The sequence below is a fragment of the Gambusia affinis genome, linkage group LG16 (genome assembly GCF_019740435.1).
Source record: "Gambusia affinis linkage group LG16, SWU_Gaff_1.0, whole genome shotgun sequence".
In the NCBI taxonomy this organism is placed as follows: Eukaryota; Metazoa; Chordata; class Actinopteri; order Cyprinodontiformes; family Poeciliidae; genus Gambusia; species Gambusia affinis.
In genome coordinates this window covers 14,583,584-14,603,502 of record NC_057883.1, presented here as the reverse complement: position 1 = coordinate 14,603,502, position 19,919 = coordinate 14,583,584, and the positions used below count along the sequence as shown (strand labels likewise).

General features: G+C 36.5%; 1 protein-coding gene across 5 annotated transcripts in view; it reads left to right on the top strand.

Moving 5' to 3' along the window:
- Positions 1-327: 327 nt before the first annotated feature.
- Positions 328-19,919, top strand: part of ralgapa2 (Ral GTPase activating protein catalytic subunit alpha 2) — a 107,071-nt gene continuing 87,479 nt past the window's right edge. For 4 of the 5 annotated variants that reach the window (XM_044143350.1, XM_044143354.1, XM_044143349.1 and 1 more), the window contains exons 1-3: positions 329-609; positions 18,697-18,807; positions 18,930-18,979. In XM_044143350.1, coding sequence (XP_043999285.1) covers positions 504-609; positions 18,697-18,807; positions 18,930-18,979 — 267 coding nt within the window. In that variant the 5' untranslated portion in view covers positions 329-503. Of the gene's footprint in view, positions 610-18,696; positions 18,808-18,929; positions 18,980-19,919 lie in introns of all 5 variants that reach the window. The other variant, XM_044143352.1, reaches the window with a different exon arrangement.

Sequence of the window (19,919 nt, the reverse complement as noted above, 5' to 3'; positions counted from 1 at the left end):
CGAGACCTATATTAAATAAGCTACCCGAGGAACCTATTGTCTTTGCATACTTTAAAATATTTACAGATTTTTATTTATTCTTAATTTATTTTTGAACACGGATTTATCTTTCGCGTTCTGAAGGCTTTTGAACCGAGCGGTATCATAATCCAGTGGCTTATTCGTAAACGAGAAAGCAAAATTTCGGGTTATTTTGAATACACTGAAAGTGCAAGGTGGAACTGCATAATAAACTAAAAAGGATATGTTCAGACGATCTAACCGGTCCCTTCTGTCGGCTGTGCTTCCGTATTTACACACCCATCAAATAAAACACACAAACACACGCACGCACACGCACACACACCCCTACACACGCAAGACAGGGCTCACTAGCGGCCGTCGGGTGAATGTTTACCGAACAAGCATAGAGTGGTGGTGCGGAAAGTGACAGTCACACTGGAGCCTTGGTGTATGGTGAAACACAGGTGATTTCTGCTTCCACGGTTGCATTTTACAGCGGAATGTTCACTCGAAGGGGGCATGGGGACGTCAAGAAATCTACACAGAAAGTTCTGGACCCAAAGAAGGATGTTTTGACCCGACTGAAGCACCTGCGGGCGCTGATAGGTGAGTGAAAAGTCACCGGCGGTGGTTCCTGGATGCTGCATCGTCGAGGCTTAGCTGCAGGAGCTAACGTCAAACACGGTATCAGGTTAGCTGTCTGCCTGTCTGAGCGGCCACTAATTACAGCTACCTGACGACTAAGACGCGCATTATCGGCGAGGAAATAAGAAAAAACCACACTGAGCTGTTGAAATGCACTCTCAATAATGTGTTTGCATTTATATATTTTATAAGGGTTTCTGAAAAACAACAACAGCAAGAACAAGTCTCAATGTGATGCGGATGGAAGCTAGCTAATATGAGTTAGCTCCCTGGCTGCTAACTAGCCAGCCAATATTGCTAGCTGATGTTGCTGAGCATCAAAATACGTTCTCACCGCCAGTCTTTATCATGTATTATTGAGTCATTGTTACTCTTTAAAAACAAACAAACAAACAAACAAACAAACAAAAACAAAAAAACTAACTAATGAATGAATATAAAATCAGACACTTAAAAATAAACCTACAATGTAAGAAAGCAGATCTTCTAGACTGTGGGGTTTGAATTTTCTATACTCTATCATTATTTGAAAATAATTACACGCGTATCATATTGCTCCGATTTATTTATTAACAAGGAACAAGGTTTTATGACATAATATTAGCTATTGTGCTGTCCTTGTCCTACAATATAATAATTTAAAAAGACAAGGTTTTATCTGTTGTTGCCACACTTGTTTAAAATATTGTTTTGTTTTAAAAAAATTACATCCTGCTGCATTGTTGAATACAGAAAACCTTAATATCTAAAATTTTATCCAAATTCAAAACTATTTAATTTTTCCCAAAAGAAGATTAAATGTCATAACTTGAAGTATCATCAGAGTCGTTGTGGCTCACGATGCTGTAGATCTTCAGTAGCAGTCAATCTTGCAACAAATCTGAAGTGGTCTCTGACTGAAGACTTGCTGCATGTTTCATGACTGCCATGACATGCTAATGGCACAACATCCAGGCAGTAGAGATGATATAACATGTCCTGGATGGCACCATCAGTTGTTGGCAATCACTGCTAATCCACCTCAATTACTTTTGCTGATCCACTTTAAATCTCTGTCTGGCCATTTGGCTTGAATGCTAAAAATTTGCAGTCAGGAATATGATCCTTGCCCATTGTGATCAATGTGAGAGATGGTTTGATCTTCTTCACCACTACCGGTAATACCAGCTTGAACCACTGATATGTAAATGCTTTTGTGTTGCTTACACCAAATCCTGCCCCTGTTGAAATCGAGACCAATTACAGCAGGCAATGTTTTTCCTATCTTTTATTGTTTAATTTTGGGAACCATTCATGAATTAGCCCTAGTTTCCTTTGCTTAATTGATAGAAGAGGCCGAGTGCCTCGGTGTGGTCTTTTGTTGCTTCTACTTCACCTTTTAAAGGTTCATCATGTTGTGTGTTGAGAGATGTTATAATGCATCTTGTTTGGGTATTTGAGTTACTGTTTCCTTTTGATCATCTTAAACCGGTCTACTTGTTTTCATGTACTCTGACACCAAAAAATAAATTCTTCTTTTTGGATCACTCTGTAAACCATAAAACTCATTTACTCATTTCGGCCGCTTGTATCCGCGATATATTACACATTATTCCTGTTAATGCAGCGAAAGATAGACTGGTGGCACGTTACACTAGAAACTGTGTAGTGAGAGTATTTTAGCAGTTTCAAATCAGAACTTTTTAAAACCTTTTGTAAATCTTTGTGGCCAAAATGATGGGAACTTGTTGATGATAACATGTAGTCTTACTGATACTGGGCTTATAGTCTCAGCACCAACCTTGCTGCTGATTTTTGGGGCAAAAAATCTTGGTCTTATACTTCTGCCAACAAACATGCTTCTTAACAAAACAGGTAAAATTCACTGTCCAGCGTAAGTCAATATGTGAACATTGTACAAAAAAAACCAATGTTATTGTTGCAGACCATACAAAAAAAATACACTGTCTTGCATAACATTCAGAAATAATCTTAATATTGTATCACAATAGAATGTACTGCTGCATAACTAATTTATTTATCATTTGGCTGTAAATGGGAATTCTAAATATTAAGCAGACTTGTTGGAGGAGTGTAAATATGCAGTAATTCATTAATTAATACCAAAGTGTTTCATTGAAGAACATGTAGAACTTTCAGCGTGTAATAATGAATGTTAACTGACCTACTAATGTTCCACAAGAAAAGCTCTTACAAAAACATTCCAATGTTAGCAAATGACTTTATTTTTATTTTTTAAACACAAAATAAGATGAAAAAATAAATAAATTAACAATTCATAAGAAAAAAAATTAATCAGTAATAAATAAATAAAATATAATAATAACACAGCAGCTATAGAAGACTAGATAAATGTAATTATAATATTTCAGATTCAAATGGCTGTATTAACAGTTCTTTAACCTTTAACTTTCTGAACATGAATGGAACATTGAACATAAACTGTTATGAATATAACAGTTTATAAACTGTTTATAAACAGCGCTCTCTCGCATAGCCGAGCCACATTTGGCTTAAAGTAGAGCTTGAAGATGCTCGTCAGTAAGTCTGGACCTGTACTTGGACTTATTGAAGTTCAAGGTAGAGAAGAGCTGCAAGTATGTGCTCCCAAAAAGACACATGGTCCGCGAACATTCTGGAAAGCTCAGGGAAGCTGGGTGGCAATTCTCTCAAAATTGCCCAAGCTTGTCTGCTTTCCACTCACCTCCCTGAACTTGGCTTTGAGTTCAGAGTGGCACTCGGTCAATGAGCTCCATTTGAAGCACTGTGATTGGTAAGTTAGTTCAGCTCCGCACACAACACTGAAAAGTGCCAATCATATCAAACTTCCAGTGTTGGTATAGTTACTTTGAAAAAGTAACTTTAATCGACTACTGATTACTCCTTGAAAAAGTAACTTAGTTAGATTACTGACTACTTGATTTGGAAAGTAACTGTTACACTAAAAGTAACTTTTAGTTACTTTCAGCAGGTGCTAACAACACTCCGCCTCCTGTGAAAATCACATTGAGCTTTGCCAATACTTTTTGTAAGCTATTTTATAATGGTAACATCAACAATGTGTCTCCACTGATAAGGTTGAACTGAAGAGGAGATTGTAGAAAAATAAAAACGTGAGTAGTTTGTGTGGTCCACTGTTGTCTGGAAAACTCTAAGAAGGATTTTAAAGCCCCCTTTCCTCCCCCGGCCTCCAGGTTCTGCGAGCTCACAGCTCAGATGGCTGCACAGATCTGTGACACTTATCTTAGTATTAATAATTAGAATTAAGTTGCCATTATAATTATTGGAAACTACGGACGCGTTCATTCGTGGCTGTTTTCACGTTTATTGCGCTGTTTAAATTAGTCTCGATGTTTGTAGTTTTCTTGACATTAACAGAGACACATCTGAGAAATGATGAACAGGGAGAGATGGAGTAAGACTACCTTAATCACGAACAAATTCTGGGATTTAGCTATTATGAGTCTCTGCTTATTTCCAAACCCAAAAGAGCAACATCACGTTCAAAAACGAGCCTAAAAAAAGCGCAACTCGCTCATTAAATCGGCAAAATAGTTCCAGTTTTTTCCACCAACAAAATGCGCATCTCCCTCCATTGTTTACATTTCTGTCGATAGAGCGTCGGTCACTCGACAAGGCGAGTAGAGGAAATACGATTAAATTACAAAAGAAGATTGATAAGTAACTGTAGTCTGACTACTGGATTTGAAATAGCATATTACTCGTTACTGAAAAAGTTCGACGTCAGTAACACGTTACAAATTAACACTAACATTAAACTTTCATATTAAGGTGGGGGCCACAAACTATCGTCCCGAGGGCCGCAGTTGGCCCGCGGGCCGCGAGTCTGAGACCCCTGATGTAGAACTTTCAGCGTGTAATAATGAATGTTAACTGACCTACTAATGTTAAAAGTTCTAACTTAAAGTTTTTATTCTTGCTTCTGCATTTAATATTGTGGATATATACATTTGTTTTTAAAATATAATTAATACACTCACTGTAAAAAAAAAAATTACACATCCTGGTGAAAAAGAGTAATTTACTGGAGGATAATGTGCATTTGAGATGTTTGGGGTTGGAACATTTGTTGATGTATACATGGTTAATTGTGACCTTTACATCGGAACACATCTTCTGTTCCGTTGATTTCTTGTACAGTGGAACAACAGTGGCAGCCATTTTCTGCTTTGTGGTGCTTTAGAAACTTGGATTAAACTTTGAAAAGTTAACTTAATGGGACTTGTCAGCTACAGGAGCATAAACACAGTCAATGTCAAGACTAGTGCGAACAAGGTGAAGGTCTGCACAGATCACTGCTTGTCCTCAAGTGTTTTTCTTTCCTTCCATGTGTGGCTAAAGATAAAGCTGGTGTGTTTTTCCAGCTGATGGTACACGCTGATGGGTCCCAAATTTGCTGATTTTACTATGCTTTCAGCGAAGGAAGGATTTCCTTCTGTTCATGTTGGATCCTGTGTGGCCAGGAAGTGGTGATTAGAGATGGTATTACGGAGGAGAGGAAAGAAAAGGAAGGGTGAAGGACAGAAAAAAACAGCTGTCCTTTCAGTTCTTTGAGTTTTACTTTTTTAAAGTAATTCTTTTCATTATACTGATTTAAAAAAAAGAGCATTTATACTGAAGCACCCCAATGTACTGCTCATTTTTGATTGTTAGATGCAAGCTTTGCCACCCCTGAAACAATTTCAAAGCAGTGTTGATAAAAGGTATTAGTTACATGTTTATTTAGATTTTATTTTAAAAATGGCATGTACATTTCTTTATGGTCTTATCAAAAATCATTGGAAAGATCTTTGTGTTATAGTAGTCTAACCATTTCTATAATTGCAGACCAAAATTTTTCATGATTCCACTGGTATTTTGATGAGTTCTGTGTCTCACCTAATTTTCTCCACCGAATGTTATTCGTATTTAAGTCTGGGTTCTGACTGGACAGCTTCAAAAAATGTTTGTGATTTCCAGTCAGATGAAACTTCTTGGTAAAAGGGAAAGATTATTTCAAATCTAAATCTGCCAGTAGCATGGACAATTTTGGGCTTTATTTTATATGATTGTGTCTTGGGTTTTGAACTTTTTCCACACTGTGTTTATTGACTAGACATGTTTTTAAAATGTGTCCCTCTCTTAAGGAAGTGGAAATTGTTGTAGCTTTACTTCAGCCAGCAAACCACCAGTGTGCAGCAATCCATTTAAGAAGGTTATGCGCCTTTACTTGCTTATTTCATACAGTAACAAATAGTTCTGGTTACTCCGTTACTCCATCATTTTCTCTGACATCTCAATATGAGGACATAAAACTTTAAAATATTAGAGTTTGGAAACTGTAACTTTAAAACTTCAGAATATGTCGACATCAGTTACCGACCTGTGAGTAGAGATGATTCAACCTCTTTAACTGGCTGCGTGACTGACCTGGAAAATTGTACAAGCATGTCTTTTATAGCCAATATGAATAAAGCAGAAGCTTACAGTGTTGTAAAATACCATTAATTACTGCTAAAGTTGCTGTTAAAGCTTCTGTTAAGCTATAAATGTTTGTGTTTGAAAGCTTTGTAACACTTCCCAGTTATTTCTTAATCAAGCTTGTTGAATCAGACTGTAGTATCCACGGGCCAGGCTATTTTCAGACTGTTTTTGCTCACTGAACAGATCTGTGGGATAGTGTGTGAAAGCTGCTGCATGTTAATTCGTCGGTCATGCCTGGTTGCTTTTGGCTGAGGTTGTTAATCACAGCAGGCCAACCAACCACCTGATCGCTCACTGCTCCACTCACTGGTGGCACATGGGGGGCTTTTCCTGTATATTCTTTCCAGTTCCTTTTCTGTGGTGGTTGTTCTCCTCCTTGGTCCAAACCTGCTCTTTATTCCATGATGCCTGGCACGGTCCAGTTTTTTTTTTTGTTTTTTGTTTTTTTTGCACAAAGAGAACTTTAAAGGAGGGTTTAAGAAGTGGTGGAAAATCATTTCAGTAAGTACTTTAGAGGGAGGATATTTCTTTTTCTGCACCTCTGGTTTGACTAAAACCAGAAGTGGCTTCTTTTGCTGGTGTAAACAAGCTCAGGTAGCATCTGATGCTGAACTGCATGGGAACTACAAAGCATGTGTACCAAGTGTAACTAATGATAACCGGTGTGTTGTAGTTTTAAGTTTGCACTTTCATTTTAACTAATGTTATAGATGACTCTGATCTGCATTTTAATTACAGAAAGTAAATGAAGTGTCTGATACCTTGCCTTCCTTTATTGTGGGCTTTGAGTGTTGTTGGGGTCAATTGAAAGTGCTGCTGTTATTGGAGGAAATCAAAAGTTGAAGTACCAAGAGAAGCCATGACTACACAACTAGAAGGGCCATCGAGAAGGTCCTTTCTCTATGAGGCTGAGGTAAACGCTTCATCACTCAGCTTGTAATTCTCCCCTTTTTGTTAAACACTTAATTTAGGCTTACATGCAGCGATAGCTCTTATCATCTTTTATCTGGCACAATATGGGTGTAACATCACCACCTTAATGGTATGTCACTATAACACTTAGCAAATATTAGAGGGTTCTTTAAAACATTTTGTGATCATTTCAGTTTTGTTCCCCATATGTATGTTATTAAGCCGTACAAGTGGTAAAGTGTTTTTTTTTTTTTTCCTGGCAGGAGAATATACTCAGTCTCTCATATTGTAACAAGAAGATTAAAAGCAGAAAAGCTGCACTTTATAGATGTACTGATCATGAACTGGCAAGTTTCAAGGCTGATACAGATTTTAGTTGACTCTTATTTCAGTCAGTACATTTTTTCAGGTTATGGGATAGCGGTATTTATAATTAAAACTCAACAAAAAAACACAGCATAGCATAGTAATGTATCTTATTAACTTTATTTTTTTTGTGCACAAAAAATGTCAATTTTAAAGCAAAAACAGCTATTTAACTTAGTATTTGAGAGGAAAAAACTCTAATTTGTTGTTTGTTAGACAATGAAATAATTTTTTTATTGTAGCTATGAACTTTTTATGATAGGTTATTAATTTTATATTTGAACCTGAGAGAGAGCAGTCACTGTTAAACAGCTCCACAGTTAAACAGTTTCTATAATATTTCAAAGACAAAATAATTACAATGTTGACATGATAAACTGATTCTAAAATCAAATGGCAGTGATTTGTTCATTTAGTGTGGTAAGCATCACTAACACACTTTCTCCTTGTAGACATTCATTTTATCAGAGATTATGAAAAGACTTCACACATTTCCAAAGTCGGCTTGTTCCAATACAAGTTTAATTTGGCTCTTCAGGAGGATAAAGTGGAGTGACTTGGCAGTGATGCATTCACCTTACTGATAACTCCCATCAACAAACTCTATTAGATTTCTGAATGAATAGCTTCTTTTACACAACCTTCATACAACTTTTATTTTTAACTTCCTCACTTGTACTGAAATTGACTAATTGAATATTCTCAGATGTAACTTCAGCATCTACGGGTGCATTCACATTAAGTCTGTTTTGTCTGGTTCGTTTGCCTAGAAAGTTCAGTTTGTTTGGGGAGATGGGAATGCTCAATCAGGTTGATGTGGACCAAAAGGTGAACTCTGGTCCACCTACAGTCTCAGTTTGGTTGAAGTGAACTCTGGTGGGGCTCATAAGCATATGGATACAAGCAAATCAGAGAGTGCAGGGCATTCTGGGTACGGTAAATACAACCAAATTGAATGCTCAAGTCTAGTTTTAGTGGGAGAAATACCTGGTGGTTTTCGGAAGTTCTTCTCAGTATCTTCTTCAAAGGTTTTTGTGTTGTTTCCTTTGGTGGTTCTTGGTGCAGCGCCACCACAGGCAAGGGGGTAAATAGTTTTTTTTTAAATGGTTTGGTCTGTCTGACTGTTCAGTGTGAAAGAGAACCGCACCTGCTGAAGCGACAAATGTTGCAATTTTGGCCACCGTTCGAACCAAGTCAACTGGACTGTCAGGTTTGAAAACCTTAGAATGTTGTTTTCAGTTTGACCTGGTAGTGGACATGAATGAACTTGTTTTAAAAAAATAGCAGTTTCTAATTGGTCAGTATCTGACTGAGTTCATTGCAAGAGGCTTAGAGACTGGATTAAAATTAATCAGATTGTATTCTACAAAATCTAAAAATGTTTTCATAGTAGAATATTTACTTTAGCCTCCTAGAAGCTTGAATACAAAACAGTTCATTAAAGGTAGGCTGCTTTTAGATATGTTGTCAAATTGATCTTGGATGCAAACAGAGCAATACTGTTATTTCAGATTTGTCCTAATCATCATTATGATACTCTTATGAGAAAGATGAAGTCAAAGACCAATACTTCTCCCTTTCAAACATTTTGATTCAATATGTTCCTAATGATATGACAATTCATGCTGGTGCAAAAAAAAAAAAAACTTCATGTCATTGACTGTGTTTTATTTAATAGATCTGTTAAGAAACTATTCAGCAAGTGAAAGCAGAAGTGGGAAAACATAAATAGCTTCACTGTGGAAGCAATGGTGGTATTGTTAAGATAAGCCTTTAGCAACACAATGAAGTCCTGTCCTGCAATCCCTCAGTCATTAGAATAGCAAATTTAGACATGGAAATGCATGGAGGCTGGGTAAGTCACATCAAGAGTCGCTGGTGCAGGACCAGTTCCCTGAACTGCTCCTAATGGGATGTTTTTAGTGACTGGAGAGCATTTATACCAGAGCAATAACAGTCAGAGCTGCAGATTTCTGGTTAGTAAGTTGAAATCTAGTAACCTCAGATTTGCAGAAAGCTCATTGTTTGTCATGCTTGACAAGGTATCTTTGAAAAGTCAGTCAGTTTATGTGGATAAAAGAAAATTCACAATAAGTACAGATTGTCACACTAAGCATTTTACTAAGCAAAAATTAAGTTATGTCTTATAAAACCGTTAAAATAATGGCATTTTTATGATCAGAGTATGACTTCAGCTCTATCTATCCCCAAAACCTATCTGTTTGGCCTTGTTTTTACTTTTTTTCACTCTGAGGTATTGTTGCCACATCATGTGTTTTCCAGCTTTGGCAAAACACCAGAACTCAAATATGACACAAATCATGTGGTTCTGAATGAATGGCTTATTTATTCTCTCGACTAGCCAGCTACAGATATTAAAACACCTTTTCCTGTTGCTTCCAAGTGTATGATGTCTGTAGTGTCCAGTAGAAAACCCGTTCGCTTAGTTGCACTGCTTACCTATGTTGTTTCTGAATAATCAAACATCTAAAACCTGTGGTTTGCTGTGGCAGCAGATGCTATCGGGGCTCGATCATGGAATGGGTTTATATTTAAGTTGCAGGTCTAAGTGGCCAAATTCCTGTTAATCTTTAGAGGATTTAAAGCCATACAAAAATAAACACTTAGCTTTTTTGTACTTAACATGTTATGGAGACAGTTTTAGGTTGGTAAATAAAGTCCGAAACATAGCTGGTACTACGATAATTATGACACTGTATTGCTCTAAATAATGCATGAAATGACAAAGTGAAATTTGCCAAGTCCTATATGATCAACTGCTGAGATATGCCCGTTTGTAAAGAGCGCTGCTGTGACAATTTCACACTGGACTGTGCAGCCCTTTAGGTCCCAATCTGTTACACAGCTAGACATTGACCACAATTCAAGACACACCCAGACAGAGCTTGGCACAGTTGCATCATAATAAAATTACATGCACCATGAGCCAAGTGAAACATTCTTGACTAAGCATTTTACAGGAAATGCTTTTGATAATCGTTATTACAGATTCATTGATCAGAAATTTTGAGGCTTACTTCTGATGATCATTGTTGTAAAGTTCCTAAATACTAAAAATGATTTTTTTAGCAGCTTTCATTTTCTCTTGAGGAGCTATAAATAAGTACTTTTTTCTATATTTTGAATTTGTCAGTAGTTTAACCATCTTTACAAAATAGAAGTGTATAAATAAAAAAACATTTTCAGAACAACCTAGAGTTAGAGCTCTTTCTCAGTGCCTTGTAGAAAAGCTACAACTATAAAGACTTCCAGTTTGACACATGTATCTATAGAAATAAAATCCATCTGAAAAATTACATGTTTTATTTAGTTCTGTCTCCGTTTTTTACAAGACGGATTATAGCAAAGCTATAATCTCTTGTCTACTTTTTCCAAACAGGGAAGTTATACTTTTATGTAGTACTTTTTAAATCTAGATGAAATAGTTTAATACTTATTGGTATTGTGCTATTTAAAGAAGTTGCAATTTTAGTCATTTAAATTAATCATGTTTGTTTGTTCTTAGCTGGAAGGAAACTGCTTTTCCAAAAGCATAAAAAATGCCATTGAACATTTTTTAGAATTTTGATATCAAGTTTGTAATTTTATTGTCATAATAACCCTACTTTAAACACAATTGAAAGGAATGGCAGAGGTGAAATGGAGCGACAGCAAGATTTCCTAAAGGTTGTGCAAATTCCTGTTATTTGCCAAAATCTCACCCTATTTTTAAAAAGTCCTTTTACATGAATGAGTATACAGTTTTCTTTGTAGTAGCTTTTGAGTTTAACCCACCACCATTCAGTCTTGTGTAAAATTGACCAGCAGATCTGTCACTGTAGCTCAACCTAATTGGGTTGGGTAAATCAGATAATTTTGTATGGATATGAGCTGCATAAAAGATTGGACTATCTTTTTTTTATACACCTGCAAAATACATCTACAATATGCAATGAGAAAAATGCACCACTGTTTCAACTTATCTTTGACTAGAGGTTATTTTATTTCTTCCAGGGAAGTGTTTGCTTCTCTTCACCTATTCATGCTTCAGTAGTTTTCAGGAAATGTGATTCCAAAATATTTGGTGAAAGAGTTCTGACTATTTTTTCTTCCTGAAGGCATGCACAAGAAAACACACCATCTTTTTCTCCTTATATTTTCCTTGGGCTGATATAGGTTACCCAGAGCTGATGCAAATGAGCTCTTCTAATCAAAGACTTGATTGGGCTGGTTTTGTGTATGACCTGGCATATTAATGACTTTGCTTCAAGTGGTGTAATGGATGGCATATATTGGACTTTTCCTAGAGGATCAAATCTGACTCCAACTCTACTTCCATGGTAAAGATGTATTTGATGTGTTGTGTGCTGATTAAGTTTGAATAAAGGTTGGTGGGCAGAGTAGGATGATGTTTAAATGTTTAAACTTGCTATAGGCTTCAGTTGGCTAAATGACCTTCACCTACTTGTTTACTCAGCAAGCAATTAGAGTGCACACAGTAGTGTCACACACATCTTGTTAGCTAAGCTTAAAATAACAAAAAAAAGGCACACTAACTATTCATGTGAAACTGCAATTATAGTTTAAATTCAGTCTTTCCCTGGTTTACTCCTGTGAAGCCCTTATGAACTGAGCGTATGCTTCAAAAATCAGAGTTTATTTGTGATGAAGATGAGACCAACAAGCTGATACATCTTCAACTCATTGTGAACAGATAACATCTGCTTCCTTAGAACATTACACAAGGATACAGTGCTCTTGTGCCCTGCAAAATAAATGTCAACTTTGGCTGCACATTATCATTTTCCAGCTGGTCGTCTGATGTGGGTGTAGAAGAGCTGATATTCTCTGCTGGTTAACAGGAAATGTATCACAATGGAAAGCCCTCTCATATGACCCAAACCGGTTTATTGCTGGAGTTTTTAGCTTGAGCACACTTAATGAAGATTGTAGGTCACTAAATCATTAGGTTATCAGCATCAGCATATATATAAAATCTAGTGTAAAACCCCCAGAATATCAAAACTTTTAAGAACACTCAATAATCAGCCATTATTAAAAACTCTTGGTTAATCTTTAGTGTGAATTTATGTATTTTGTAAAAAGGAATTAAATGGATATTTCAACTCTTGAAATAAGTGTCAAAATAGATAGATTAATAGATTTTAAAATTATTTTTCAAAGAAAGAATTTGGTGCACAGGTTTTTATTTTCTCTATCTCAGACAGGTTGCAAAGAGTCTGAAATGTATACCGGTGCATACACCACACTGATATTTGGTCAAATGTTTTTTTAGCAAGCTGGACGTTAATCACAATATTTTTGTAGCCATGAAGGTCCTGCCCAAATTCCAACTGAACATATGACCTCTTTTCCTTATCAGAAATGATAGTGAGAACCATAGTCCATGGAATTTTCAAAAAAGCAAAGGTCAAGGGTCTTTTTAGCTTAATGTGAGGCTGCTTTATCCATTTCAGAACCGGCTGTGATGTGTATTTGTGTTTATTGTCCGGTTAGAGCAAACAATCATGTTGAAATTTCAACCATCAAGCTGCTCATTTGAGGTAAAGTTTATGAATTTTTAAGTTGTTCTTCCCTTTTATTCCATTTACTTTGTGCTGTACATCAGAATCACTGGCAATAGAACAGACCCTCATCATGATGTTACCACCACCATACTTGATACTGTGTTCTTGGGTATAATAATGTCTCACCTCAAATCCTCAAAACATAACCTCTCGTGATTGGGATCAAAAAGCATTTCACCAGAAGGTATTAAGCTCCATGTAAGTAGCTCCTAATTTCAGCCATGCTCTAAAATATTCTTTCTGTTAGCAACAGCTTCTCTTTTTGTGGAACAGCTTCTCAGTTCCTCTGAGGTCATGTAAAATTGTAAAACAGTAACACAATTAAAAGTGCCAAATTAGTGATTAATGCCTATGATTAACTTATGATTTGCAGTGGAGATGAGTATAAAAACTGACAAAATGTATATTAGGGCTTGTAGTAAATGACTGTTGTAGAAACTTTAGTTGATGCGTCTATCAGTACCTGTCTACGGTAAACTCTTAACCTATTCATGCTTCAGTAGTTTTCTATGAAATGTGATTCCAAAATATTTGGTGAAAATCTGACTATTGAGATTTTCTTCATAGGGCATGCACAAGAAAATTCATCTTGGCAGCCAATCCAGTCATTTTCCTTGGTGCTGATTGGCTGCATCACCAAGAGCATTGATAAGGAATGCTGTGGATATTAGCATCTAATACCAGAATGGTTTTCACAGTGTATATTGATTCATATTAAGATATATTTGGTGATTGTTGATGGTAGGATCTTTCAGGTATTTGCAGATATTAGTAATTTTTAGGAGGCCTGTGGTTTATAACCACCATGAATATCACAAGTTTCCTGTACTGGTATAACAAAATGTATGCTCTGAGATTGCTTAGGCTGCTGTTATTTTTATCTAAGTTTTTAAAAGCTTTTAAATGGTAGAATTATGTTTGCTTCTTTTTGTGTGTTTGGAAAATGAAGCCAAACTTGCAGTGTATTTAATCTTGTATTTGGGTCAAGGTCTCAGTCTCTTTTAAAAGCTCTCTTCTGGTGTTTCTCCCAGCTACTTTTTACACAAGCCCTCTTGTCTTAAACAAGGGAGTTTTAGCAGATGAAGAAGTGTCATTTGAGGAAAACGGTTACTTTGTTGAGCTCAGAGGATATAGTGTCATCCTCAGCATTCCCAGGCCCAGGGAACAGCTTCTGTATCGTTCAGTCCTTATGCTGAGGACACCTGAGAAGTCTGTTCTGGGGAGTGAATGAATCTCTGTGGCTACTTGTGCAACTCGACCAAAAAAGCATTCTGAAAAAGCAAACCCTACAGGAATAAGGTTGAGAAATCTCCACCATCTTCGTACATAGTGAAACTCATTACTGGCATAATAGGCAGCAGTAATAGAGGTATTAAATTTTTAGTGAAAATCCATTACCAGTTCCAGCTACTATAGCTCTAGGTGGCACGGACTGACAATTTTCACAGTGCTGGGTGTTCTGTCTCCAAGATTATGCTTCTTAGATACTGATTGTAAAGTATCCGCTTAGTTGAGCGACCTTCAAACTTAATAACAATGCAGATAGAAGGCTCAATGTCCTTTATATTTACTGATATTTCACAATGAACGAATTGACAGAAGATACTGCTGCTTGTCAACTAAACACCCCCAAGAAACATTCAATATAGCAGGATAAAATTGTCCCAGTGCTAATAACTCATAGTTGATTCAGAAAAAGCTTGCTAATTATAATAAAATATTTGCTGCTCTGCAGACTTTGCTCCAACCAGCAATTTTGCGCTCAAAATGAATAAGATTTTAACTAGTTAATTTATTTAGTGGTATATGAAATGGCACACAACTAAACAAGACAATGTTGCTGTTTGATCTGTAACAGAAATGTATGGAAGAGATGGACATTTATTGATTTACTCAACCTTTAGAATCCTGGGTTTGTGTTTGTGTACAAAGTTCAAAAAAAGATTTTTATTATTAAGAGCTAAATATTTGCTTATTCTATATATACTTGTTTCTTATAGATATTTTGAAACTGGTATTAAGCTATTGGTTATAATCCTTTACCATTTGCTACAACATCTTAAAATCTAAAGTTTAGCAAAGTTCAGCTTTGCCTGAACCATATCAGGCTATTCATTTTTGAGGACTTAAGTAGCCTTAATATTTAGAGCTATACCATATCCTTTTACTATTTTAATATCTACTCTGACAGACCATCGACTGACTTTATCAAATCTATCTGAAAGAACTGAAAATGTTCTAAATCATACATTAAATTAAATCTTTCTGTGTATTATTTTTCACATTTGCCTTTATGAACGCTCTAGTTTTCCCTCCACTGGGTTAATTATAATTTCTTTTAAATGCTTCAACTGCCCGTAGGCATCTGATAAACTGCATGTTAACAGCACCTATGTGAGATAACATTAAGCCACAAGGATGCTGACACATTAAAACTGTCTGTTTTTGTTGAAATAATTGCTAATTGATTACTGGATCTGAAAGAAAAATAATAAAATTTCTCGTGAAATCTGTTAAACTCTGTCTCAATGTCGCAGCTTTAGGTACTCCATTTACATGATTTATTCTCCAGTGTAGTTAGTGTGTGATTTTGTTGCATTTTGAAGGGCATTACTAGAGTGATAGACCTTTTAATTTCCCCCATAAAGCTCTGCAGATTGTCCTTTTACATCAAGGCTGAAATCTAATAGCAATTTTGTCTGTGACTCAATTTTCCCATCATGCATCCTCATTATTTCTGCTTTAATCTGGGAACACAGATAAGTGGTCTGGGCTTCTCTCACATTGTACATCATTCCAGCACTCCCCAGGAGCTGGACAGCTTCTGGAAGGTTTCCAGTTTACCATGTGGTACAGGAGACGTTGCAACAGAAGGTGAACCTTAATTGCTGTTATTTTTCCAGGACTCCTCCTGACCTACCTTTAATTATTCAGAAACAGCCCATCTTATGTTCTGGAAGTAAAGCAAAATCTGGATCTTTTTTGTATCATAAATGCATTATTATATTCCCAATATCTGCTTTTATGGTAAGGTTTTTTTGTGCTGTGCAAATTGTTAAAAAGTCAGACAGAAATATTTTTCATGAAAGCTTTTTTAAACAATATAGGTGTAAATGTAATAAGTATGATTTCAGCATGGTGGCATGTTTTAATGTACTTGCATTTGGATAAAATGCAAGTAGATTAATGCATTATACTCCAACCCTTACCTTGCAAAAGTATTAAATCCCTGCATGCATCTACCCATTTTGTCACTATGCATAACCTTTACATGTTGGGGATTGTATGTGACATAAAATACTGAATAAAGTAAAATGATAATTATCAAAAAATGTTTATGCATAAAAATCTGAAAAGTGTTATTAACATATATTAGCCCCTTTACTTGCGTACCCCTCAATAAAATTTAGTGCAACCATTTCCCTTCAGAAGTTAACTCTTCTGAAACATAGTGGTGATGGCAACATGATGTTGAGATGAAGTCTGCAACCACTGACTAAAAACAAGTGGGGCTAAATAGGAAAATCCTTAAAGAAAACCTGTTAAATGCTGCAAATACATGATATTGGGTGGAGGGTCACCTACTAGCATACACCAACCAACAGCTACAATGAAACACTAAATGAAAAAAAAAACTTTCTCTTCAATGGTTGCATACTCACAAGCAGTGCAACAAACATCAACTTTGTCACCCTTTTTAAATATGTAGATGTACCACCTGACTGGCACAGCTACACTGGCCCAGAAAAATAGGCAGTTAATAATCTCTTCCACATGTTTGCAGAAGACTTATTGGATCTAAAAGGCAAAGGAGATGAGGTGAAGGAGCAGAGAGAAAACCTCCTCTCATTTGTTCAATCATTAACACCATTATGTATGCAGAGTCCTCTTGTGGAGCTGCCTTTAGATCCTTCAGTATAGAGTTAAACTGTAATGTACCTCTCCTTTTCTCTAAATATTGACCATCTAAACAAAGAAGCAGAGCTATGTCTCTTAGTTATGTTATGACATTTTTAACTGCATTTTATCACTGACACACTGAATCTACTGTCCCTTTCAATATCTCCCCTTAGTATTGAACTTCCATGCCATTAAACATTATCAAATGTTAATGGTTTGTCTAGGGCTCATTGCAATATTTCACTTAACTTTACTGAAGCTATGGCTCTACCAGCATGTATTTGTACTGACCAATGATTCCTTCTGTAAATAAATGACGACCAAGTCAGACCTCTTTGTTTACACAACTTGGTGATTCTTAGAGGGCTTAAGGTCTTTTTTTATAGAACCATACATTCATTTACATGGTGATTTATAATAGAAAAAGGTAAACTACATTTTGTTCTCAGACATATAGATGTTTTACATTTTGGGTATTATGGGAGTGAAAGTGTGGGACATTATGGATTTAATTTGCAATTATGGCTTATACATAAGATGTGTTCTGAGTTTGCTTTGACACTGAATATGGTACAAATTCGTCAGTTCAGAATAAGAAGTAAATGTAATGTACTCAGTCTACAATGTATTTGGGAACTCACCATAAATACTTTAAAACCTGAGTTGTTAATGGAAAATCTAAGAGGGCATGTCCTCTGTGTGTGAAAGCTGTTAGTCAGTCCATCCATCCATTTTCTTCCACTCTATCCGGGGTCGGGTTGCGGGGGTAGCAGCTTCAGAAGGAAGGCGCAGACTTCCCTCTCCCCAGCCACTTGTTCCATCCCAAGGTGTTCCCAGGCCATTCGAGAAACATAGTCCCTCCAACGTGTCCTGGGTCTTCCCCGGGGCCTCCTCCCAGTGGGACATGCCCGGAACACCTCACCAGAGAGGCATCTAAGAGGCATCCTGACCAGATGCCCGAGCCACCTCAACTGGCTCCTCTCAATGTGAAGGAGCAGCAGCTCTACTCTGAGTCCCTCTTGGATGACTGAGCTTCTCACCCTATCTCTAAGGGAGAGCCCAGACATCTTACGGAGAAAACCTATTTCGGCCGCTTGTAGCCGCGATGTCGTTCTTTCGGTCATGACCCAAAGCTCATGAGCATAGATGAGGGTGGGAATGTAGATAAAGCTGTTAGTCTGCAGGTTATAGTTCATCATTTTATTATTTTTTTTAAAATCATTTATCATAAAATTACATCAGTATGTTGAAAGAAATAATACGGTTAAGTGTGTACAATGTTGGGCTGAAAAAAAGTTTCATTTTCGGAAACACTTTGCAGAGTATCATTTTGCGATACTCTGGCAGAATGTGTGTTTGACCCAGAAGTTACAAATGATAATTATAACACCTCATATGTCAACAAACCATCATAAATAATGATAACAAAAGGATATGAATGGAGTGAGGCAGATCTCCAGGATGGGAGCTCCACGTCTTAGCCACAGCTATATCCCCACACCTCCCACCCCAATTTATTTATTTATTTTTTTAGCTAATCTTTGCACTTTGTGTCTACTGACACTCTACTTTTTGGGAAATTGCGTGCATCTGGAATGGAGCTAGAATTGGTGTTTCTGATACCAAAGAGGTTTTTTTGTTTTGTTTTTTTTTAGGAAACTATGAATATATTTTAATTTATTTTTATAATGATTTTATTTAATAAACTAATGTAAATTTTCAGCCTACAAAGCGTGATCCAGTATCACACAATCAAGATTCTCTTCTTAACATTTTTATTCTTTTTCTGTGTCCACAGACATCATTGACAAGAGTGAACTAAAGGCATTCTTTGAAAGCAACTGCTCACAGATTTATTTTATCTTCTATGAAAATTTCATTACACTGGAAAACAGCTTAAAACAAAAAGGTAAGTACCCAGCATGTCAGTTTCACTTGGGCCTCAGCACTTCGGTGTCTGTGCTTCTAACAATCATGTTCTTGCCAAATATATTTCATTTCCACTCTATATTTGTTTTTGTGCGTTTTCAGGGAACAAATCTCAAAGGGAAGAGCTGGACTCTATCCTCTTTATTTTTGAAGTAAGTCAGTTATCCTCCATTCATGTCCCAGATCCACCTACAACCTACTGTAGTCTACAACCAGTTTTTCAGCTCAGCTCTGGGGTGGGATCATAATTGCAATTGTCTTAGAACTCTGCTAGCTACCCATATTCAAGAACCTGAATAGCAAGAATAGATTGTGAAAAAGAAAAACAACAACAAAAAAAAAAAACATAGAACACTCAGCTCAATCATTACTTCTTTTTAAAAGCCCAGAGTTAATGCAAATCTCAGAGGGCATGTCCACAGTGTGTGTGAGATGATGGGTCTGGAGGTTAAAGTCCTTTTACTTGTTTTTTTTTTTTTTTACCTCACTGCAAAGCCAGCTCAAGTTTCAAGTACAAACAATTAGCTCTCTAGTTACATTTGCTATGGGCAGGTCTTTAAAGATGGCAGCAAAACAAAATGGGAGGTAGCCTCTCTGTTCCTTTTTGTTCAGTATGTCATTTTCAAAATTCTCTGTCAACCTTTCTCTCTGCTTTTCATCAAGTAAACTGCCCTGACTGTCATTACACAGCCATTTATCTGACCTGTAAATAGATCCTGGATTCACTCCTCTTCCATATTTATGGAGTCAATATTGAAAGCAGCTTAACCCTCATTTGTCCCCTTTTAGCCGCCGTCTGTGACAACGTGTGCTTTCACCCGTGCGCTGAGTAGATAAGCTTGCTTTGAGTGGGTGTGTACAGGACAGATACAGAGTTTCTTTGATCCTGAGCTGTGGTACACTACATTAACTTACTCTTTCCAAACTGTTATGTTAGACATTCTTCTCCATATGAGGTCTTAAATTTGTTATCACAGGCTGTGTCTTTTATCTGGTTTAAGCAAGTGTTTTGTTATGTGCAAGTTGGATGATGGCAGATGAATTAGAAGATAGTTGTATGCTATTTGTATGAAAATGCAGTTCATTTTGAAT